This window comes from Parasteatoda tepidariorum, chromosome 3 (genome assembly GCF_982258835.1).
Source record: "Parasteatoda tepidariorum strain Cologne lab strain chromosome 3, Ptep-v5.0, whole genome shotgun sequence".
In the NCBI taxonomy this organism is placed as follows: domain Eukaryota; kingdom Metazoa; phylum Arthropoda; class Arachnida; order Araneae; family Theridiidae; genus Parasteatoda; species Parasteatoda tepidariorum.
The window spans coordinates 77,562,225-77,588,064 of record NC_141757.1 but is presented as its reverse complement, the minus strand read 5'-3'; the positions used below and the strand labels follow the sequence as shown (position 1 = coordinate 77,588,064).

General features: G+C 29.7%; 2 protein-coding genes across 2 annotated transcripts in view; both read right to left on the bottom strand.

The window, feature by feature from the left end:
- Positions 1–2,757: 2,757 nt before the first annotated feature.
- The window catches only part of LOC107449479 (neprilysin-2), a 92,531-nt gene continuing 69,448 nt past the window's right edge, over positions 2,758–25,840 (bottom strand). Inside the window, exons 19-21 of the mRNA XM_071181715.2 lie at positions 5,833–5,928; positions 4,920–4,996; positions 2,758–3,059 (exon numbers count right to left, since the gene is read on the bottom strand). Of these exons, the coding sequence (XP_071037816.2) occupies positions 2,960–3,059; positions 4,920–4,996; positions 5,833–5,928 (273 nt within the window). The 3' untranslated portion in view covers positions 2,758–2,959. The remainder of the gene's footprint in view (positions 3,060–4,919; positions 4,997–5,832; positions 5,929–25,840) is intronic.
- LOC122270586 (neprilysin-2) overlaps positions 12,025–25,840 on the bottom strand; it is a 40,296-nt gene continuing 26,480 nt past the window's right edge. The window contains exons 12-21 of the mRNA XM_087159629.1: positions 25,619–25,696; positions 25,441–25,544; positions 23,050–23,114; positions 20,223–20,274; positions 17,835–17,902; positions 17,623–17,750; positions 16,155–16,220; positions 15,468–15,563; positions 15,192–15,268; positions 12,025–12,264 (exon numbers count right to left, since the gene is read on the bottom strand). Of these exons, the coding sequence (XP_087015755.1) occupies positions 12,165–12,264; positions 15,192–15,268; positions 15,468–15,563; positions 16,155–16,220; positions 17,623–17,750; positions 17,835–17,902; positions 20,223–20,274; positions 23,050–23,114; positions 25,441–25,544; positions 25,619–25,696 (834 nt within the window). The 3' untranslated portion in view covers positions 12,025–12,164. The remainder of the gene's footprint in view (positions 12,265–15,191; positions 15,269–15,467; positions 15,564–16,154; positions 16,221–17,622; positions 17,751–17,834; positions 17,903–20,222; positions 20,275–23,049; positions 23,115–25,440; positions 25,545–25,618; positions 25,697–25,840) is intronic.

Below are 25,840 nucleotides of genomic sequence, written 5' to 3'. Positions count from 1 at the left end.
TATTCCAGGCGGCCGATAATTCTATCACATAAAAAAATCATTCCTATACGTCCTCCATGTAATAAATATATGGTTATGGCACTAAGCGGCTTACGGAATGCTTGGGTACAATTTTACTTTTTTTGCAAAATTTCTTCATATACTCTTCTCTAACACTCTCGTCATTGTGACGTACTGTGAACGTCATATGATGGTTTCCAGTAATTTGCATATTATTCTCGAAGATGCGTCTGTATTAGTTCTACAAGTGAAATTTTTACTTTAGAATTCAATTTCTGAGTGATTCTGTTCTTTGAATATATCATTAATTAAAATGCATGGGTGTATAGTTCATTCTGCTTACATTTTAAAAAGTACTAAAATATTTTTTGACAAAATATTTCAATCAAATCATTAAATCAGATATATTTAAATGCTTTCTTATTTAAAATGAAACTCCCTCATCGAAAATTCAGACAGGAATTCAGTTTTAATTTGCAAGATTGAGTGCACTTCTTTTAGAATAATTTCTTTCGATAAGATACATTTCCACCTGCATTCTGTTTTTTAGAGTAGAAACGTTCTTAAACATTTAATAACGAATAATATGCTACCTACTTACATTTTAAAAAGTACTACCAGATTTGTTTGGAAAAAAAAATCAGTAAAAGAAAAAAATCAAACAAGTTTTTTTTTTGTTAACTGATGAATGACATAAAATTTCTAAAATGAAATTAGGTACTAAGCTGATTTATGTTAATGTTAAATTGTTTGTAATGTAAATGATTATGTTAATCGGATTTATGTACATGTATTTTTATGAGCGGATGTTCATAAAAACACATGTTCATTTCGCTTAGCAACATATGTTCAAAATATTTATTCAACACGGCTTACAAAACCATTATAACTACAGAGTTATGTAGTGAATAATGACAATAAACTACAACAGAAAAGTATGCTTCTCAAAGGAAGAAGTTCATTAGTTTCGTTTCAAAAATCAAGATGGGAAACGTCGATATGTTTCAAGCGCCCAAATCAGTGAAGCATTATTTGGATAAACTACAACGTGAGGGATGAACTAAGCAGATTTGAAAAAAAAAACACGCCAACAAAAAATAGAAACAAATATAAAGTTGAAAAACAAAGCGAGAAAACTGTGGTGGCCAAGGGGAGAGACGAAGGGCAGCTAGAATGGAAAAGAAGTGAGTAACTAATGTCCTTTACAAGAGAATCGTATTTCATATTGAATGAAATAAAGTTCCAGAACATCAGGATGAAACTTTGTGACAAGAGGCAATGAAATTTGGGTTTATTGAAATTAATCTTAAGTCTAAGCATCAAACAATGTGCACCAAGAGATGATTTATTAAATTCGACATGACGGTTATATATGTCTCGTTCCTTTAATATGAATGCAAAAGAGTGCCTGGTTTTGCCCAATGTAGCCAAAGTTGCGTTGATAAGGTTTGTTAAAAATACTCCACCGATTACACTGTCCTGCTAATTTGAGTTATAAAAAAGAATTTACAATATAATGACCAATTTTTATATATTATTTTGTAAACTGATCTCAGACATTTAGGAATACACATAAGAATTTTTCACAAATTAGGCTTGAACATCAAGAGAGTAATGATTATTTTACATATTCTGAGGTGAAGCGGAAAACCAAACCATTACTATATAGTTAAGTGAGGTATTTTGTGCTTGATGTACATTTAATTGAATGAGATGAAACTTAAATTGATAATACAATAAGATTAGAAACTATTAAAGTTGTGTGTATTAAAAGTACAATTTAATATTTTTGAAATTTTTTACCAAGCAAGTAGAAGTACTGCTCTTTATGTATTTGTTTTTTACGCTGAACCAAATGAAATAAAGAGAAATTTAGTGGGTCTGAAGTTTAAACATTATTGAAGTTCTTATGTCTCAGATGCAAAATTTTGTACTTATGCCTAGTAACATGATTGATTAATATCTATGCAAGTGAAGCATTGTCTCTTGGATATATTTTACTCTAAACACAATAGAATAAAAATGAAATCAATAGAATTAATATTTACGAAGCTATAAGTTGCAGAAGAAGATTATCAGAAGCCACACTAGAGGGCATCATTGAAGTATGTCAACTGAACCATAATTTCGAACTCATTAATATTCACTGTAACTGTAACCGTCATTGAAACTGCTTGTGGCAAAACCCCTACACCTTTTTGTGTAGTATCACTCTCTGTCTTTGTCTTCTACGCGATATGTTTTGAAATATATTTATTTGTTACTTACCCCTTCAGCTAATAATTTTGTATCTGAGTAGTTTTCGATTTTAGAAGAGAATTTAGGTAGGCATTCATGAATTGTTAAGTGGATCTTCAGTGTTAAATTAAATATAAATCTGGGTTAAATTAGAGAAAAGAGAAACAAGTGTCGTGTGCACGAGCAAACTCATATATAATTTACATACAAAGAAAACCCCATATATTTTACTCTAATTATTCCACGTGGTTATGAATATTGATGCTTCGTCCCTCGAATAGAAGTCATTTTGAACTAAACTTTGTTTAACTTAAACACTTATTTTAATTAATTTGCAGCGCATTACTATCTTAAATATCTCCAATTTTAGTCAGTGGCGACGACTTAGGACACTAAATTCTTATCCATATGTTTAGTAGATTATCAGACAATGCATGTTTGGATATGAAAATAAGGAAAGAAGAAAAAAAAAAGAGAAAGGAATAAAAAAAGAAAGAAAAGAATATTTATACTTGCAAAAATTGTTTATATTATTTTATTATTTCATCTATGTACATTTCTTTATACAATATTTAAAAAAAATCAAACTTGGTATTTTGATATTTAATTAATTATATAACAAAGAACAAGCAAGTATAAAATATTTTTGCTAATTGCTGTATCAACCAAGGCACTTACGCTTCAAATAAATTAGTTTTCGAATCTGGCATCACTGAATGTCTTACCAAACTTGACATTTATGATCAGGATTCATCTTAGTTTCAATGCCACATGCAAATGCTGCGGAAAACTCTTTTAAGTTGGACATTGGCCCATTCACTCTGAAATTAAATAATATTCATGGAATTTTATTTGGAAACAAATATAGTATTTCATACCAAGTGTTTCAAATACAAATATGTCAAAACTGTGACACGTTAGTTTTTGGAAGTTTTAGACATAGCTATGTCACTATACTCTATGTAAATAAACTAAACGTCTCAAAGTTATGTGATTTTCCCACTTTTCCTCTCTTCGTAATCGTGGTTTTAGCATATCTTTTTTTTTCACATGACGGTAAGTTTCAGTGAGAAGTTGGAAAAACGCAAGATTTAACCGAAATCATGACAATGTAGAGGGGGGAAATGTGGAGAGTGGGGAAATCGATTAACCTAGACAAGACTATTTTATTTAGAATGAGTATAAATTGAGTTATGCAAGTAGTAAAGAAGACAAAATACTCAAAAGTAGATGCTTATAGAATAAAATTCATGCAAAATAAAAAAAGGACCACTCTGAATGACTTTTGATCTAATGATCGGATCTTCACTTTTTTGACTCAATCGTAATGGTTTGAGGGTGTGACCTGAATTATGCTAATTAATTAATGCAGACGATATTTTGAGTTACGAAATCAGACACAAAAATGAAACTTTTTCTGAATAAACGAACCTTTCTTTCATTGGATTCGGATTTCAAACATCCAAAATATAGGGGGAAGCCGCAATCTGGGAAATATGGTCCCAATAGTTGGTCAGGAGAGCCGTTCCAAGTTCGAATCCTTTAGTGTTAATTTTACTTTTACCTTATTTCGTCATATCTCGTGAACTTCTTAAACAAAGTGTAAATTTTTTGCACATAATTATAAAATTCGTTTATCAAAAGATAATTTCAAGCAAAAAACATCTTTGAGAAAAAATTTATTATTTTTTATTATTTTTGTTAATAATATTCGAACAAGTTCTTTAAATATTAATTAAAATTTTCTCTTGATATGCAAAACATTGTATTAACATTAAAGGGTCCAAACTTCAGACGCCTCTCCTGATCGAACTATTAGGACCCTTTTTCTCAGATTTCGGCAACCCTCTATATTTTGGGGATGAAAAATCCAAACCAGTCGAAAAAAAGTTATGTTTATTCAGAGAAAGTACGCTTTTGTGTCTGATTTATTAACTTGAAATATAGTCTGCACTAATTAAATGGCATATTTGAGGTCACCCCATTGAACCTTTAAACTCGAGTCCTAGAAAGCGAAAATTCGAATATTAGATCAAAAGTAGTTCAGGGTGGTCTGTTAATTTTTTTTGCACACTGTACATACTAAAACCAAAGGTTTTGCTACGCAAATTTTGGAAATTGGATTCTATGAAATAAAACGTAAATTAAACTACTGAGCACTACTATTATATTACTGAGTGCACAAACTTCATTCAACATGCAAACGTCACTACAGATATTCGGATTAGGTCATGACGTGTTCAATAAGTATGCCATTGTTAGTTATGATGTGGTACAGACGAATAGCAAAATCTTGCATGATCCGCTGAAATGTCTGAACATCGATGCTGTCGATGACCTTCTAAATGGCAGATTTCATCTTAGCAATGGCGTAGGAGTTATTTCTGAACACATTGTCTTTAATATATCCCCCAAAAACGGGTAACATATGTTCAGATATGGAGAATATGGCGGCCATGTGAATCCCACGTCAGCCATGTGTGGGTTTGTGTACCACAGAGACAAAATGCGGTCTCCAAAGTGGTCTTCCAAGACAATAAACGCTCTCTTACTTCGGGGGGGGGGGGTCGAGCTCCCTCTTGCCTTAACTATATCTTTTCGAAGTCAGGGGCATTTCAGATATTTCATAGATAGATAGATAGATATAATGTTGAATTTTGTGAAAATATGGTCAAATTTACCTGAATTCACCTGGACTGTAAGGGTCAGATAAAATCATTAGTTTCAGTTGCTCTGGTCTATAGTTTGCACACCAAACCTAAATATAAAAAGAGCAATAATTATAAACTAGACCAAATCCTTATAAAATTATCTCCCTGACTAATAATATAATCTGCATCTAAATATACATAGACCAGTTTGTGATGAAAATCTTGATTGTGACGAAAACTTACGAAGAACGATGAAAGGATCAGAATTTCGTAGAAAATGATTTGAGATGATCGTTGATAAACAAAGATATTCTTGATAAAACTATATCTTTGATTAACGACGATATCTTTGGCAGTCACAAGACAAAATTACTAAGAACTGTAAAGGTACATGTATGTAAATGTAAATCATGTATTTTTACAAAATACATTTTCTATATAAAACTATCTTTCTAAAGACATGACAGAAAAAAATTATTTCAGCGTTTGCAAACGATTTCTAGTATGCTTTTAAATCTTTGACAATAGAGTAATTTTAAAATAAAACTTAGTATCTTTTCCTTGTACCTTTAAACGTAACTAAAAATATTTTTTTTGTATAAGATATATTATACATCTATATAATGCATGCATATATATTTCTAATTGAAGGAATAAAAAGACAAGCAATTTATTTAATAATTTATGATTAGATGCAATTTTTCAGGATTAGGAATTAAGTGTCTTCTTTGGTTTAGTTGTTACCTTAATAAGTGATGTAGGAACGCTTTTTATAAAAACCACTGAATTTATTTCCATATTGGAGGCAAAAAGTTTTTTAATGTAGAATTTTCTGATTGCTTCGATGGGAAGAAAAACTATTCAGCTGACTTCTATTTGACTACTTTTACATTTTGATTAATGAATTTAAATTTAATTAAGATTACTAATAATTTGCACTCACGCTAGCTGAACTAATCCAAAAAAGTTGACTAGGGCTATATTTTAATCCTGGTAATTTCTTCTCTGGACCATTATCTCTGACCCAAGCATGGTAGGCCTGTAAAAGATAATAATATCAATTGTTTTAACAGTAAGTTATAGTAAATTTGGGAATAATTGACAAATATCTTATCATTATTGCTAGAATGAAGCAATTAATTTCATGCGTTTCTCAATATCGAATTGAACTGTCACTTATGGGTTACTAACTGTTATACACCATCCAAAAAATACTGTCCTAAATCGGAAACCCTAGTACTATAGGGCAAAATTAACGATTACCACCTGCCACAGGGTGATCAAATCAAACAATTGCCTATTAAAAAAATATCAATCAATCAACTTTTTTCCCATCAAAAATGCTTCTCTAAGAATTTTATTTTTTCACCAAATATGGAATTATAATGAATATTTTATAATATTCTAAAAATTACTTTATTTCACGCTTGTCTTTTTAAAATTTATCATCATTTTAGAAATGAACCTTGTAATGTTTACCTTATTCTGAGAAATGCTTTAAAGGAAATGCTTTTTATTATTAATATCAATGGCTTTTTATGAGTCTTCCAAAATTTTCAATTTGTGGAAAAGTGGCCATTGTTAAAAATACAGCTACTGGTTAGTAGCAACATTTTCTAATTTTGCCTTATATCTAGTACTCTAAAAATACTAGTTTAATTTATTATCTTATTTGATAAATTAAATTTGTTTAACCATAAGATAGATATTGTTAAAGTATAATTGTAATAGTAATAATTTTCGTAAGAAAATACAACGCTAGAAAAATAATAATAAAAATTGAGAGCAAAGGGAAATAAACAAGTAAATACATTATCATCTATAAATAATGTGTTTCACATTAATATAAGTTTTCCGAAATATAATCGAGTTTAATATTGAAACAATCACCATCACATGATTTCTTACTATATATAAAATTCTAATGATGATGTCGCAGTTTTCCATTGTTGTCGGTGCATTTTTATTGGCCAGAAAATCACGTGGTAGGATCCAGTTTTTCCTCATTCGTCTCCTTATTGTTTTGGTTGTAGTCAGCATAAAATTAATAAAAGTCATGCTTTTCTATAAATATTTTTGAATCCCTAACTTAAAGTTATTTTCCTGTACTGCTATTATTACGCTTTTAATTCAAGAGTTTAAAACTAAGAGAATTGCTGTTTTTTTATTAGTATTATAATGTAAATCTGCCTTACATTTTAAGATAAAGTTATTTAGAAAGGTGGTCTAACAATTATTATTTTTGAGCAAATAACATTAATATACTGTTATAAATTACAGTTAAAGAGATCTGTTAAATGATTTAGAACTTAAGGATCAGCTTCATGCACAATGAGATGCAGGCAAAAAAAAAGTATTTAATATATCCTACCGTTTGGTAAGTGAAAATATTAAATTAAGGATGTGAACTCATCAAATTTGTTTCAACAATATAACGTTATAACAACATAAATGTTATTTAAAAAAATGATTACTTAGAAAAATCACTTCTGTTTACCAATAGATCTAAATATCTAATATATATAATTCTCTTACGTGGCTCCCAAATTTTGGCTGCATTTCTTTTCCGCCGGTGGCAACGTTTGCTTTGTTTTGCTTACGCTACTATTTCTGTTACACGGCGAATCGACCCATGATTGCCGCTAAAAATGTCACATGCCAAATCTATCTGAGGTTACTCAACATATAGCGCTTTTAAAAACGGAAACGGAAATAACCAGAGAGCATCAGCTGCGGCAATCTCATACTATTAAGCTAGGCAGAAGTGAGTAGTCTTTGTCGATAGATCTCTATTTTAGTATTTTGTCGAAAGCGCTTTTTTTCACGAATTTATACATTACGAATTTATTTGACGATTTTTGATTTACATCACGAATTATACTATAGCACATTTCTAATAGGTTTAACGAATTACATATCATTTATTTGAATTCAAATTTATTTTAATGACTTAGTATTTACTAAAAAGATGTAATTTTTTTATATGGATTTGAATGATTGTTTTGAATTCTTAGAATTGTGTGCATTTGCAATGTACCTAAGATAGTAGTGAAGTTAGTAGCGATCTTGGTTCGCGAAGCAAACCATGTAAGATTGCGTAGCAATTTTCGGGGGTTGGCGGGCGTTAGCGAGCAGGGGCAGCAGCCCAAGTACAGAATATTTTTTTAAAGTATTAAATACAAGTTTCAAGCAAATTTTATGTTGGAGAAAACAAATATTAAAATTTTCGTTACATTTAAGAAAAAATTAAGAATATTTTGTAGGAAATAATAATTAATTTTTTGACAGACACCACAAAATCATTTTCACTTCAGTTTACATATATATAATTTTAAAGTAGGAAATTTAGGTTTTCGTGAATGCTCCAATGTTTTTTCTTTTCTCTTTTGCTTTAAATTGTTTTTTATTTGCTCAGGGAATACAGTAGTCCTTTTTGCAAGCATATATATATATATAAATAATCATGGAGTTTATATCAGACATCCACACACCTCTGAACTTCAATGGTTCTTCCAGTAATAAATTTTTTGTTTAAAAAAAAATTTAAATTATTTTTTAGAATAAAATTTCGTAAATAAAATTTAGAAATAATAACTTGCTATATGTAGCGATAAAAATTGATAAAACTTATTGAATAATTTCTGCACTGTCTTTTTGGTTAAGTAGTTTAGTTCATTGTCAAACATATTAGATACGAATATACAAAATACCATATCAAGACAAAGTTTTGGTGCTGCCATCTTTCTTCAAAGAACTAAACAATTTTTAGTTGATTATAGGCAATTCTAATTAATCTACAAATAAAAGAGCAGCTTAATTATGTAGTTCTATTTACATAATTTAAAAAGTTGTAGGAATGCTTAGACTTCATTGTTCGTAATGTTTTTGACAATTAATTAAAATACATTTAAAAAAGGTGTTTAGTAGATTTATTATATGAATTAATTATAATTGGTTGATTGACTGTGTGCACAATGCTTTCATTTTCAGAGGCATGCCTAAGAATGTAACATTAGGAGCCTTTTCCTTTCAATTACTCTGCGTGTAATAATTGTGTTACTTTTTTTTAGCATTTCACTTTCATACTTTATTTTGCAGGCGAATTTTTTTTTCTTCTTTATTGAAATTGGGAAGGACAAAAATAGTTACCGGGAAATAAATTTGTTATATAGTTGATATCGCTATCTTGATTGCCCTTTCTACAAAACACAAGTCACACAAACTAATTTCGTGTAAAGCAAAAATTAACCAACAAAATTTATTTTTAACAGAGCCTGCCAAAACTCACAGCTTTCGTTAAGAAATCTGACATCATTCCTTCCGTTTGAACATATTTAACTTTTATAATTTCCCCAATTATATCCTTAACGAAATGAAGTTTCAAATTTATATGTCTTGTGCTCAGCGAGTAAGCTCGTGCTATAAGAAGATTTATTCTACTTAAAAAATCAATTTCAGATTGATTGTCACAAGGAATGATCAGAGCTTTCTTCTACAAAGATAGAACCAATTTAGTTCTTCAAAAATATTTAACAACATTATTAATTCTTTAGAGACTCCCGCTAAAAGAAAAAATCAGATTTACAAGTGGATGAAGCCACTGTTTTTTTGTTTATTGCTTCTCTATAGGATTAAAAAATCTCCTAGCATTACAACTCCTGAAAATTATTTTGCATTTTCAGTATAACCCCACCTTGAATCTGCAAAAGCCTTTAAAAGTCCTGATTTGTTGCTATAATATAAATTTTTATCTTTAGTACCGTTGAGATACCTTAACACTCTTTAAATAAATTGTTTTCAGATTAAACTGCGATTACATAACTCATAATAAAAGCTAAGTCTGGTCGAGTTCGATTAGCTAAATACAAAAGTTCTCTAATTAATTCTTGATATTTAGTTTGATCGACAATTTCGTTTGAAATAATTGATCCTTACCTTATAAAATTGCTTTTAAATTATTATTGCAATCAATCATACCATGTTTTTGAAATAAATAGTTTATGCACTCAGTTTGAGGTAAAGTTATACCATTTGCATTTCTTATTCGTTTCAATACCAAAGAATTTGCTACTTACATCTTTTTTCATTTCAAATGTTTGAGATAATTTTCCTACTATATTATTTTACATCTGTAAATCAGAATATGTAACTATAATATTATAAGCATATATTGAAGGGATTTAAACTTAGACTATGTAAACTATCATCCATCAAAAGGTACCTCGAGATATAATCGAGTTAACATGTCTTATATATTAGGGATTTGGTATTTAATATTTGTAGTGGTAGTTACGCCACATTACTCCCCTTCCAGAATTTTATCTGTGATAGAATTCGATGAACGGATACCACTAGTTGATTCATGCTGTTTATTTATTTATTACATTTTTACTCATTATATTTTTTCTTCATTTTTTTTTAATCATATATTTTTTACTCATTTTTTTTTTGTATATTGTTTATTACCGGGAGACTTTATTTACTTCACTGGATCTTTTTTTTCTTTGAGCAGTTAATATTAAGTAAATCAACTTTTTAATGTGGACCACACCCATCACGTTAGCGAGCTCATATCACACGTCCGGGTCACCATTTACGGGATTTAATTCCTTGACTTTCCACCATGTTTGCGAGTTCATATCACGTCCGCAGGTCACCATTGAAGGAGATTAATTTTTAGACTATGTCAACCTTCATCTATCAAAAGGTACCTCGTGATAGAATCGAGTTAACGTGTCTTATATACTAGTGATTTAGTATTTAATATTTGTAGTGGTAGTTACGCCGCAATATCCCAATGTAATTTCCATCAGATTGGTTTAATACTTTAAAATCACGTTTTAACTTACCTACTTTACTTTCGATTTAAGAGAGATCAAAACATGGGGCAATTGACGTATAAACAGTTTCTTCTAACCCACTATACAAATATGCAGTTTTGATATGAAAAAAACTTAACATCTAAATTTAATTTTGCTGATAATGCTAATAATAAACGCAAAGATACAATGCTTAATGCAGGTGAATAAGGTTCTGAAAATCGCGGTTTTTTATTTGATTAAAACCCACTGCTTCTAACCTGGTTTCTTTCACTCTAATTGTATATACCTATTAACTTTTAATTATTTTTTTACATTTTCAGGTTTATCTGCAATGTTATCTGCAATATCTTGCAATGTTCCAGATAGACCTCTGACTGAAAAATAGTAAAACGCTATCAGATATTTTCGATCCTAGGGCAACACATTTTATCACTAGTCCTTTGGTTCGAGTGATGTAATCTGTCACGGCTTCCGAATCCAGCATCTCTAAGCTTTTAAGTTCGTTACCAGAGTCAATCTTTCCAGCTTCTTCAAGCCCACGGTAGATCACTCTAATTCTAGTCCATAATGCCTTTGAAATCTTTTCTTCGGCATACTGCAAAGCTTTCTCGTCGGACAGTGATAACTTTAAAGAAACTGCGTCTTGATTCGTAGTCTCCCAAATGGTGAGTTTAGTTAGGTAAGTCGAAGCTTTGTCAGTTAAAGCTGGCCTTAGTCTTTTCAAATTCAAAAAAGCTTTCAATTTTCATTGCCCAAAGATGATAACTTGACGATGTCAACTTTGGAATTCCAAATACTAAATCCTTCGTAAACAATCTCTGCTGCCAACTGTTTGTTGGTTGAACTTGAGAAAACCCGAAACAGTTGCCGGCAAATTAAGTTTGATTAAAACATAAATTGCAAAGTAAACATCAAGCATACACAATGTAGTAATAACGCATACACAGTGCTTTCTAAGCACATGAAAATGGAACTGACAATACCACCCTCACCGACATTTGCACAGTTTTTACTAGTTGCGATTTCCCTATCTTGAAAATCGAAGCCTACATGACGTAAGGAGTGTAACTTACCTAAGAGGAAAGAAAAATAGAGATGGTCGCACATCTACTACAAATATAAATCAGTCAAGACATGAAAAAAAAAACTGGTGTTATAGTGCATATTGTAGTTTCTTGTAACCATTATTATTGAGTTAACTGTACAAATTGCACTTGAAGAGAAAATTGAAAATTCTAAAAAAATATATATATTTTCGTTTGAATAGTTTCATGTGTATTTACAGATTGATCCAAAATAAAACTTTAAAAAAATAGTTGGTATTTTGCAATTTTATTGAAACATGCATAACATAAATAAAACAGCAGTTTAATCTTTGCGCATTGATGCATCACTCTAAGCACTCACACATTAAATAAATTATTCCTAAGACTCATCAATCTTTCTGGAACTTTTACCAAACTTCGCACTTTTTCTCAGGATTCATGTTCGATCCAAGGGGGCAGTTGAATGCAGTAGAAAATTCTTTTAAGTTGGACATAGGACCTATCACTCTAAAAAAAATAAAATAACATTTAATAATCTTTTAAAACAAAGATGAAATTTTAAGAGTCGTCTTTAAGAAATCTTTGTCCTATACTATTCAACGAATACATGAAATTTTCTTAATGATTAAGCAATGACTTATTAATAATTTTAAATGTTAAAGTTTCGACTGTTATTTTCATAATCGGACTGCAAGTGGTTTTAAATATGTAGTTTTCAAAGTTTCTTTGGAAGAATTTTAAAAACACAATTTTAAAATTTTGTGACTGCGTTCAAGAACAAATTCCAATAAAACAAAAATATTCCAAAAAATTACTCAAATGTTTAATAAGTAAGAATATTGTCCGTACCCCGTAGGTATTCATTGTGCAAGTAGAGCCCCATCCCCTTTTTTTTCTAAAGAGGAGGACTCATAATAAGCGTTACATAAGATCGATTAGGTATATAGACAATTAGCAATGAAGAATTTTTAACAATAAAAAAGTAACTATAAATAATTAAAAATAGGAATTTGTCCTCACCGGCAATACCTTATTGTTATTTTACTGTTGCTATTTTCAGTTTAAATTTTTGACACATTTGAGCATGTGAGATAGTTTGAGTAGCGTTAGCTGGATGTTAACTGTCTTTTAGAATAGATGTGAGAAATGAGGAAAATATGATTATAATAGTACACAAAATGTGAGAGAAAAAAACACACAAAATTCTCTACACAAAATGTGTAGAGAAAAAATGTGATACGGTTGTATCACATTTTTCGTGCTAAGTAGTTAAGATTTTCTTTTAAAAAATTTTAATATTATAAAAATGAAATTTGGAATTTTTTTTAATCATTTATTTTAATAAATATAATTGTTTTACCGTTAACAAAGTTCACTTTAGAGTTTTGGTTTAAAATTATGCTCTTCTAGAGTTAGGAAATTTTTTTTATCGTTAAATAATAAAATCTCCCCAGACAAGAAATCAGTCACTCTTAGAGAAAACGAGTAAAGCATAATTTAATACTGTGTATAATTACGCCCCTAAAATTATAACCACCTGGATTCAATTAGTAAATAAATCACCAATGTTTTCAGGTACATCACTTTCTGTCATTTGATTTCGCAAATCTATGATATTGCAGGTATATTGATTTCGACTTTTTATCCGCTGTTCCAAAACATTCTACAAATTTTTATGGGGCTCAAACCTGGTTGTTTAGCAGATTAATTCAGATTTAATTTGGCGTCTAAGAAACCTATCATATGTTCTGCAAATCCCAAGTGAACGGTTTTACCATCATCTTGAAAAGAAGGGCTATAACAGATTACCAAAACATCACAGACACACCTTAGACTGGAGAAAAGTAACAATAAAGAAAGATGAAAATTTTTTTTCCAGCAATTTTATGTCGTAATGTTCTATACAACAAATTATTATGAATTGGTCAGTTTAGGGAAAATTATGCATGTATTCCATTGTAAGAAAAATATTCATTTACATAAACAAAAACGAATACTTTTTGAGCTAGTCTTTTTGTAGCAATCACTTTTTGAAATTGTTAACTTTTCACGTGAGAGCTTAGGAACTGGGTGAAAGCACACACCCAAAAACATAAAATATTTGACATCACTTGGTGTAGAAAGAGTTCAGAAAAGTGATGTAGCCATATTTCGATCATAATTTAATCATTATTGAAACATTTTAATCATTATGGCAACATCTTCATTACCTTTTTTAAATAGTTATCAGCCTGTTAGCAAGAAATTATGGCAAAAAGAACAATTTAGGACTTATGGATTATTTTGTAATTTCAGAGTTGTTTAGTTCATGCGATTTTTCCAACTTAGCAATAAGATTTAAGCCTTTCAGTGGTTTCAGAGACAGACAGTAAATAATGAAAGAAAACAAGTTTTTTTTTAACACCCTATGCCAGAAAATCAAGCAATGAGCTTGCAATTTGTATCGATTACTTTGGTTTTATTTGCAATTATTGCATAAAATTTTATAAGCCTAAGTTAAATATTTATAGAGATATGGAAATTTTTATAAAACAAATTTTTTTTGAGACTTTCGGAAATAGAGCTCAAAATGACGAGGGATTTTCCACAAATTTTATTTTATAGTATTGCAAATGACAGTAACTTAAAACAGAATAGCAAGTACATTCAATAAAATTTGTTGAAAAACCCTGATCATTTTGAGCTTTAATTTAAATTACAAAAACTACATAGAAAATTGCTCGAAACTTTCTACGTTTTAAGACATTCAAATGAAATTTTGTTATTAGTTGCCAAATAAAATTCACAACAAAATTACGAAGGAAAAAAAAATGAATTTTTTTACGCGCATGCGCAGTACAAAAGAACAACTTTAAATGCTCGTATTTTGCGTAGTTTTAAGGGAACTTTTTTCAAATTTTAAAGCAAAATTTTTGTATTAAATTTAAAATAGCCATAATTTTTTTTTAATTTTACTGAATATTTCAAAAAATTATAGCAAAAAACGTAAGCCAAAAAGAATAGTTTTTTTAGATAATGCCCATATTTCTATAAATATTTAAGCTGTAATTGCGAAAGTTTATGCAATTGTCGCAAATAACAATTAAAGTTAATGATACAAGTTAAAAGTTTATTAAAAGATGTTTAAAAATACTATAGTTTTCTTTCTTAATTTATTGTCTGCCTTTCAAACCTGTAAACGCTTTTAAACCTTATTGCAAAGTATTAAAAATCGCACGAATTAAACTCTTAAGTTACAAAATAGTCCTCTAGTTATTTCGTGAAAAATTTAAGAAAAAATCAAAATGTTAAAGTGTCTCTTTTATTATGGTTGGGTAGTGTATTTGAACCGCTTGGCTATTTGCCAACCAATACACTTACAAGTCACATGTTGTTTTTATATTCCTTAACATATTTTGTAATAGTTATTTGTTTGCAAGAAAAAAATATTTTACCTAAATTCACCTGGACTATGAGGATCAGCTAACACCATCAGTTTTAATTGTTCTGGTCTATATTTTGAGCACCATACCTGAATGTACAGAAATGGCAGATGAAGATTTAAGAAAATATTTTAAAATTATGCTGAATCAATCATGTTAAGAAGGAATTTTTTTCATAAATAAAAATCAAAACATACTTCATTCAAAATTTTGATCTATTTTATAATATGCTAACAAATAAAGAACTAACAATAATTTCTAATGTTATAATTATGCAAGCAGACTCACATTAGCTGCACTAATAAAGAAAAGTTGGCTAGGTGTGTATCTTAATCCTGGTAATCTTCCTTCAGGGCCGTGATCTTTTACCCAAGAATGATAACCCTGTAGTAAAATTTAAATAACAATAATAATGAAGCAAAATAATTAATAATCAGTAAGAGTAACAATAATAGTAATAATTAACAAGAATAGCAAGCACAAATAATTAAAAGGAATAATATATAAGAATAAAAATTAATATATAATAAGAATATCAATTAAGATAAATTAATAAGACTAATAGACGAGAAAAACAATTAATAATTTAAATAATTAATGTTAAAAATAATTAAAATCTGATAATTGAATATGATTCAATGGTAATTACAATAATAATAATAATAATAACCTAATTTTTTCTGAATTGTGAGAAATCATTATGATAAAATTACCGATCTTATTGAAAATCCTTAGCAACTAAGTTGCTGATTTTGACTTTCAATTATTTATTACTTTTATCTGTATTTATAGATTTTTAATTAACTCATTTATTTGTTAAATGAACTTAGTTTCTACGTTTAAAATTGTATGCACATTACGTATATTATTATTGTGATTCGCATCAAGTCACTTTATGTCTCAAAATAAAATTATGGCAGATTGAAGACGAAAATAAAACTGGTATATCATATCAAATTTTTTTTCCAGCCTTACCCGATAAGCTTCCTTTATTCCTCCATTGTCTGCAATGTTCTCACCTTGAGTGTTGATTCCATTTAACTAAATAGAGGTTTTAATGTTAGGTGTAAAATATATTTAAGCACGTTAGTAAATGCAATTTATCAAGCAGAGTATTAGTTTCAAAGTAAATGCTGAACAGGTTAAATCTGAACCCCAAGAAGTTTTACCTTGATTATGTGTAAATCAGTTTAATATTTTTAACAAGCTTGCAAGAATAATATAAGGATTCATGGCCAGTCCCTGACTGCGTGTTTGATACCTTGGGGGAATTCCTAATGGGTCGTTTCACTTTCTGTTTTTGAAGAAAATAGGACTTGTTCAGGAGAAATTATAATGGAGCAAAAAATAATTATTAACATTTTAATGATTACGTACTTCATTGTGTAACATTAAAAGGTTATATATCTATCATAGAATATATTATAGGTTAATTAACATTATTTTCATAGTTTTACAATGGTTTGAGACGCTTTGGGTTTAACTGGTAGGGTCTGGCTTCTCCAAAACTCCCTAAAGGCTTGGTTTCTTAAGACAAGTGCCTTATCTGGGAGTCAGCGGGACGTTGACGTCCCGCTGACTCCAACCTGTCCTAAGAAACCAAGCCTTAGTTAGCTCAGCGTGAGCAGTCTGTCCAACGCAGACATTATCTTGCATTGCACATGCGTTAATAGCGTAAACAAATATTTATTTTGAATATGTATTGATTTTGTCATTGCCGATTAGTGATTTAGAGAACAAATAATGACTTTGTCCAAGAAAAAACACATTATAGCTTAGCTAAATGAAGAAGCTATGCTTCCAACATTGCTTCTGTCGTTAACGCTACGTTGTAATCCAACAGCAATTGATTCGAACGTCAGCCGTCGTTCAAGCTGAGCGTTCGATGGCGTCTGCTGTCTAACTCACAAATTGACTTATCAGAGGTTAGCACTGAATTCCAGCTGACGTTGTGCAACGCCTACCTGTCCTAAGAAACCAGGCCTAATGAACCAACTGTTTTTCAATCCCAGGCCAAGGCCTGTTTGGCTTATTGAACCTAATATTTCCGTGAATACTTTAACTTTTTCTATACTTTAACATATCTAAACTTTTTTGAGAATCCAACCCGGATTGTGAATTTATATCTGAGATATTGAGTAATATCTGCCAATTTCTAATGAAGTTGAAAACTTTGTCACATTATCTAGTTCAATTTGTTACCCTAGCAAGATTGAAGGAAATTTACATGGGAGCTATAATGATAAACATTTTTGACTCCTTGGTGTGCATTTTACAAATGCTGTTTGCTAAATTATTCAAAAAAATTTTTTTTTGCCTGTCTCCGAAGCAATTATTTGTACTGATCAAAAAATAATTTATACAGCTTACATACACATTGATTCTGATTCCATCAATACTTACACTTGTGTTGACCAATATTGTATTTAATTAATAATAATACCTTCAGACCGATTTCGGTAGTGTAATTTCCATATTGATGAATGATGCATTTGGCCTTTTCTTCAAAGTTATCATCAGTTTCCTGATCCCACCAATTTCTGTTGTTTCCGTCTTTGTCAAACTGCTTACCTGTATCAAAATAAATAATATATTTTATGTAAAGTTATTTTTAGAAGTATAATAATATTAATATTACATTACTGATTCAATTACCCATATCATCAAAACCATGTGTTATTTCATGTCCAATAACAAACCCGATTCCTCCATAATTCATGTAGCTGAAAATAAGAAAAAGTTTTGAAAAAAATTAAGAAAATGTTTTTTACTTGAACTTAATTTGCTAATGTAACTAGCGTAATTGTTTAAATGACTTAATACATCACAGTATATATATTTATTATTATTTTGTTTTTAGAATGCCTCTGAGTTATCTTAACTTCTTGCTCGTTATTCGATGTGGTATATAGCCTGCTGGTGGTAATTTTAGCAGCGGAGAAACAAAACTCATTGCACATTCTGCACCACTGTATTATGTGGCAGTTCGTTTAATGCAGGGGAAATAACACTGAATTTGAAAGCTTTGGAAAAATCTACATGATGTGTGAGCGAATCTACATCATATATTTGAACTTATAGGCAAAGAAACGGGCAAGAGGACACATGATCCGTTTCAGAGGAACTCACACTGGATATGAACGAAAACCTGATTAGCGATTTTTTAAAGGTTAACATTTCACCATTAAAGTTCTCGTTCGCATCTTCAAATCCTCATGCGTTTTGCATCCAGTGTGAATAGTCTCTTACAACTTTATAACTGACAGAGCAAGATAGAAAATTCGCGATGTCAGAAGCCAAGAAAATAACTTCGGCGCTCATGTTTCTAACAGGTAATACGTGGAATTTACATAGAAAACTATGATAAAAATATAATTTAAAATTAATTTCGACATATTGAATTATTTAGATGTTTAATTATGAGAATTTTAGAGTTCAAAATTATATAATTTTGTATTAACATTGTGCTTCAATCAAAGTTCATTCCGATGAATGGCCCTTTTTCAAATCTTCCTTTTTCTACGTGAGAACAAATTTTTTTTTCCTGATTAAAGCATCTGTCCTTTCGAATTCAGACTTGTTTTGCTAATTATATATTGTTTAACAATTAAAAAATTAATTTTAAGAGAAGTTGTCTTGTGTCTTGAAATAAGAAGGAATGCCACATTCTATTTAATAAATATGAAACTTTGAAGTCGTTTTTCTAAGAAACTACTAAATCTATTTAAAGCAAGCAAACAAATCCTTTTATTTCTTTAGTTACAGTTGGAATTTTTCGAATTAAAGATAAAATTCGTCGTAAGAAGAAGATGATTCTCTTAGGTTGAAAATGATTACTGAATATTGGTTCAATAGTTTTTTAAAAAAGAAAAAAAAAGTTATTTTAACACGGGCCGAATTTTCAAGGTTTTTACTTGAATGACTAATGTAATGCAGTTTACTTTTTCGGGATTTACAAATTTCTTTAAGTGTGGCATTCTATAACTAAACTTATCTTTCAATAATATCAGTGATAATAATACATTATATAGTAATAATAATTGGTAGACAGGAACTATAATAATATGTGTTTTAAATTATTTAGTCTTAAAAATCTTTCCTTCATTGAATCTTCCAAAAAAAAAGAACTGCACTTCATAAACATTTAAAGCATTTCATAAACATTAAACATTAAAGATATTAATAATTATTATTTTTATATTGGAGCTATCAATTTGTAAGTATCGATTATTGCACAATCAATTTTCATTTTAATATTACCAAAACTAGTTATCAAAACTTTTTGACTAATAAAACAAAGTTCTAATTTTTCTAAAATTATTTAATAAAAATTCCTTACTTTCTCTATTTTTAGATGCTATTATTTATATAGTCCTTTCGATAATACTTACCATGTTTAACTTATAATTGACTAATTTTGAAAATTTCAAACTCAAAATGTCTTGTGATTTTATGAATGAATAATTTGTAATGTTTATAGAAATAATAATTATCATAGAAAAGAAATTCTTTATCATGTTTTACTTCACTTTTTAATTGCAAAGGTTCTTGATTATATAATATTGGCCTGCATGTGTCAAAGACGCATGTGAGCAAAATATTCGCTATACATATCGAATTTTAAATCATTTGCAAACATTTTGCCCATTAAGACTTCCAACGACGATCACTAAGATTGCATTATACTAAAAATAAACCGAAATTATAACAAATTATTACGAATTTATTTTTTTTAAACATTTATTAGACGACTTTTACATACATAAACTTAAGTATATTTATGATAAATGTAATCTTTTATTACAATTGTCCTTTAACTTTAGAGGATTTAGACATTTTTATGGTATTTTTCCTCTTCAGAAAATAATTTCGTACACAATATATTTCACTTTTATTTGCAATAATTTTCCGATTACTTTAAATCCAAATCAAAAATACAACTTTTAAATACTTTACAAAATGAAAACCTTAACATATAATAAAAATGTATTGTTTGATATTTAAATAACATTATGTAAGTTGAAATTAATCTTTGTTACTTACTTTGGTCTATCATTACTGAAAAACACATTTTGCAATATTCCTGCTGGAAATTCTGGAGGAAAGATATTAGGCAATGAGCAAAAAGAAAATTGTTAAAATAGAAACAAAAATGCTTTTAAACTAAGATAGCATTAAATTTTTAAGTACTTGCAGGTATGCATAAAAGACGCAGTCAAAATAACATAATTTTTTTAGTAAAATAGGTTTACTAGAGGAAAATGGCAAATATAATAAACCGTGCAATACAATAACATAATAAACCGTGGTACCTTGCAGGGATTAACTGTGAACCATGATACCGTGAGAAAGCCAAGCATATATTTATAAATTATATTTAAACAGTGATACCAAGCATCAAAAACAATTGCATCTGCATCGCAACAACACGTCTTGTCTCACAGCAATTTCAATATACGTATTTTTGTTCAGTAAACCCATTCTAGTGGATCCTCATATAGACCTTACTCCCCTGACTTGAGTGATGATTGATATTTCATTTCAAGGGACATTATTTTGGGACACTGGAAAATATGTAAAAGGCTATAACCAATTAGAGGAAGATTCCTCCATTGCAGTTAATGAAAAGGAGCCTACTGCAGTGACTCCTAAAGTTGTATCCGTTTTACCAGCGAAAGTCACCGAGGTTGAGGATACATCGGCAACACCGTGACTAGTTAAAGAAAATGAATTACCGAAGTCCAACATGCAAAAAGAGGAACAGAGCACACCGGCTGATCCTGACTCAAAACCAACCGGCAGCAGACCAGCCATAAGAGACTTCTGTTCCTCCAGTCGTTGAGCTAGCTCCAATGAAAGTGGATACCCTCAAAAGATTTTTAAAATCTTACAAATGTAGTCTTCCAGCTGACATCCAGACAGAATAGATTTCCATGGAATAAGCAAAATTCCGTATAGAAATTTCCAAAGTCGTCCAGTTCAAGCGTGGAGTTGGCAGGACCAACGAGATCCTCCCACAATTGCTCATCATCATCCTGGACAATACTAAGACCCAATCAGTACTCACCTACGTCAGCTCATCGGCCGTCCAATTCGAATTGAAAGATTCAAGGGAGGACGTTTCCAGATTCAATGACACCGCTGCCAAAGATTATTCTATGTTCAGTCTACCTGCAGAAACATACCGAAGTGTGTGAAGTACGCCAACTTTCATCTCTCCTTTGAATACTCCAGAGATGAGACTTGACCACCCTAGTACAGCAACTTCTTAGGTAAACATACCGACAACAACTTGGGATGCAAGTTCCGACCCAATAGGAAGCGACCAACCTCAGTGAAGCAGTTTTCTGTCTCTACGACACTGAGACAGCGTCTTATGGAGTTTTTCTTAGAACTGAAAAAGCTTCTCAAGATGCCTGAGATCCATCAGCTGTTCCAGAGTCTCATTTCAAATGAACTATTATGAACGAACATCTAACCTCTGCCATATTCCCATTCCTGGTTTATCATTGTTAACCTACATGTTCATCTTCAAAATTAACTTCATCGCCTCTAACACAGATGAATCGATTAGTGTCGTCTTCGGCGGCAGATGCTGAGATCTTGCATACTTCGTAAACTCATAAGAGGAAGACTATTCCAGTAATCAAGTTTCAGCACTGCTATGGGAAACGAAAGAAGGGTCTTAAACGTTGCGTGGAGTCTCAAGAGAATTCCGAGGTGAACAATGTTGAATTTTAATAAATGTTGATGACAGATCAGAATTTGTTGATGGCAGTTAAAAAATGAAAACGGGACGAGATGGAAAAAATAGCATAGGTTATTACGTTCTCTTTTAACAATTTTCATCAATGCGTATGTATGTGTGACCTGCAATATTAAAAAAAAAAACATTTTTTTTCTCCCAAAATTAGCTTCTTTGGTCTTATAAACTTTCATTTTTCAGCCAAATCAGTCAATTCCTTTTCAATTGAAAAATGACTTTAAAGCAATGTCATTTACTGTTTAATGCTACTTCCAAAAAAGTATGCCATGCTTAATTTCTTTGAGGAAGCTTTAAATAAACATTGATTAACTTACACAATTTATATTTTTTGAATAAATGCACTACAAACTGAAATGAAGCATGAAACGTTGGTTTTTCTAGTTAGAGCAAAAAAAATCCACTATTTTCATATGAATAAAAGAGCAATTAAAATTTCGTTTTTAATTTGAATACAAGTTAAAATTAAATATATGTTTGACTACAAATGCTTCACTTATGGTTCTTTTTAAGATATATACCCAAAATTTATAATACTCCGGAAGGAGAGTTTTTATTCTTATGGTAATATTTCGGCAAATAGATGTGCCGAATATCGATGTTTGAATATAAATGCATCAAAATAAAATTGAAAACATTTATGAAACCAAACACACAAAAAATCCTTCTTAATCTACACATTTAATGATTAAATATTTCCAATAATTTTTATTTAAATAAAAAGAATAACAAAACAAACTTTTCATATGCAATTGCACACATTTACTTGATTTTGAATATTCACATGAATATATGGAAAAATATTCATGTTATCAGAAATAAAGTGCTATAAAGCTGTAAATTTAATAAATGAATTAGGACATTTTTATTCTTTGAATTAATTTTATTGATTATAACTCAGTTAAAGAATCTTACTTTTTCTTTTTCATGAAATAAACTTAGATTGAGCCTATTTCGAATGCACACATGTATTAAAAAAGGGTAAAAGTATTCATGACTGAAAAAAAAATATAATAACTTTCATTGCGCTAGGAATTTAATAAATTGATGTAAATATTTAATAACAAATTTTCACTAAGATAAAAAGAAATATATAATAAGCATTACCTATGCTATTTTCTATGGGGTTATAAAATGCGTTGACTACCGCTGCGCCTGCATGATCCTTCCAGCTGTTGAAAGAAGTCAAATTCTTATTTAGATTCTTGGTCAAAATTAAAAATAACAATATGGTACATTTGTTTGAAATTTCAGAGTTTTATTTATGAAAAAGAAATGAAACAATGTAGTAAATATAAATTTTTAAATAAATTTATTTTCTTTCGAAAGGAAAAGTGGAATAAAACTGGTTAAACTGGGTTGTTGGCTTATTGATAAATAGCTATTTGAATTAGAATTTGTGAAAATAAATAAAAATATTCATTGCTCATCTATGTTTAATTTATTTCCGCATAAAGATTTGGTAAGGAAACGAAATTTGGATCATAGAGGCTGAGAATTTAACAACGAAGTGGCTTTGATTTATATTTTTCTAGTAATGCAAATTACATCAACTATTCGCTTGAAATCGGCACTAATTATGCTTCAATTGATTTACTCAATTATTTTCCTTATATCTATCTAGAAAATTTAATATTGATTCAATTGATGTGTTTTAATAGTTAAATAGTTTAGGAAAGTTGATCTTTTTTTAATACTCATCAGCTGCAGACAGCTCAAGAGATGTAATATTTTAAAGCGTTGTTTTAAAAAGTAAAGCTTTTTTTTAATCGATAGATTTAGACTATTTCGCTGAGTTAGAATTTTCTAGTGATTACTATTATTACCTTACACAATACAAAAATTCCTGTATATCTTTCATAAAAACATAACTTAATTTTTTCTATATTGTGACTTTAAAATAAAAATCTCTTTTGTAAATACACAAACAGTTTTTGAAATGTTGTAGATATTAACTCGTGTAACTTAGGTGTTAATAGTTTTAGTAGATATTCCCAATAAAAATATTAGCTAGTGCTAAAAAAAAAAAAAGAAAAAAGAAAGAAACAGCATTACAAGGGATCCCGCAGAAATCTTATGAAAATTAATTCTCTGTCAAGTTGGCTGAAAATTTAATATATTGTAGCTCAAAACAATATGATCCAAAGACGTCATTCATTAAATCCAAAAATTGATAGTTTCCGAGATATGAAGTCTCAAAAATAAGTAGTGATTCTCAATAACCATCACTGCGCTAGCATTAACCAAATGTACGGAATGCGGAGGTTGTTAGATCTGATTTATAAACATGTTATACTCTTTATAAGGGCTGGCTGTTCAAACAAAAATATACTTTGACAAATGTAAATAATTGATGACTAGTTATGTATAAATATAACTATTAGTCATTAATTATTTGAATATCATTCAGATTTTATTGGGGAGGTTGATTGGTTGCATCAAAGCCTTATAAACAGTTAAGCATCAGTCGAAAACTTGAAGTGCTTTTAAACCGCTTGCGTATTGGCCACACACGAATAACTCATAAACACCTTTTTCTAAACGAACCAGAACCAGAATGCACAAATTGCAAAGAACCTTTAACTGTTATACACATTTTGATCGAATGCAGTAAATTTAAAAACCAGAGATTGCGTTATTTTGGTACCTTCCATCCGTCATTGTTTTCACTAATTGGATATGATCCTCACTCTAACATTTTCTCGGCATTTATACATCTATCTAGTTTTTAAACCAAAACAGAATTATGAACCTAGCTGTAAAATATCTACCTAGTTGGAGGCGCGATATAGCCAAGACTGGCTCTTGCGCCAAAAACCCAAACAACCAACCAACCAGCATCAAAGGTACATTCTATTAACTTCATAGATGGATACTTGATGTAATATCTATGTCTTGCATATCCTGAAAACCATATAACACTCACATAAAACCATAAACCATATAATGTGTGCGAAAATACCGAATTTCCAATGGTGCGCGCAAGGGCGTGCTTCAAGGACTTTTCACCACAATGGCATCTCTTACGTTTGAGATGTTTCTCTTATGTATCATCTTTTATGTATCATCTCTTATGCATCATCTCTTATGTCTAAATCTCTTGTCTTTGAGGCTCCGAAATGCTAGCTTTTGTCAATAAGAGCTTTTGCTCAGAATATTTCGAACTACGCTATATTAAATTTTCAGCTAATTTAACTGAGAATTAATTTATATAAGATTTGTGTTGGATCCCTTGGAAAATTTAAATGTACATGTAAAATAGAGTGGCTTATACAATATTTCAAATAATAATTATATTACCACAAGCTGGAATGAAACAAATTATAAAAAATATTTTCTAAATGATTTAGTTTTATTAAATATAAAAAATTTTTCAAACGTTAAGCACATTTCAATAAATAATTATTTACATAAATAATAACGAATTAGCCATACAGCACATGTTGTAGCCTAATTATGTAATTTTATTCAAATAAAAGTTGGAAATGCTATACTTACTCTCCCTTTACATTTGGCTTTCTCAATTTAGAAAAATAATAATTAGTGGTCCACTTTCTAATGTTCAAATTGTTCATGAAATAATTTTCGCTTGTAATTGTCAACTGAAAAATAAAATTTCAAGATTAAAAATTTACATTCTTTTATCATGAATTTACAGTTACGTATTTTTACTCACATTCTGATAAAGTTGAGATACCAATGAATCATCCAATAATTCTTGAGGATACCCTACGTAAGAAGCGATAGCATTTGCCTGTAAAAGCACATCAGTAATTTTAAAAAAAATGCATGCTAGAATAAACACAAACCTTACATTGCAGATAAAAACATTAATTGTTATAAACTTCATTTCTAAATGAGTTATTACGAGTATTATGAATTTAAAAGTTTTTTAAAA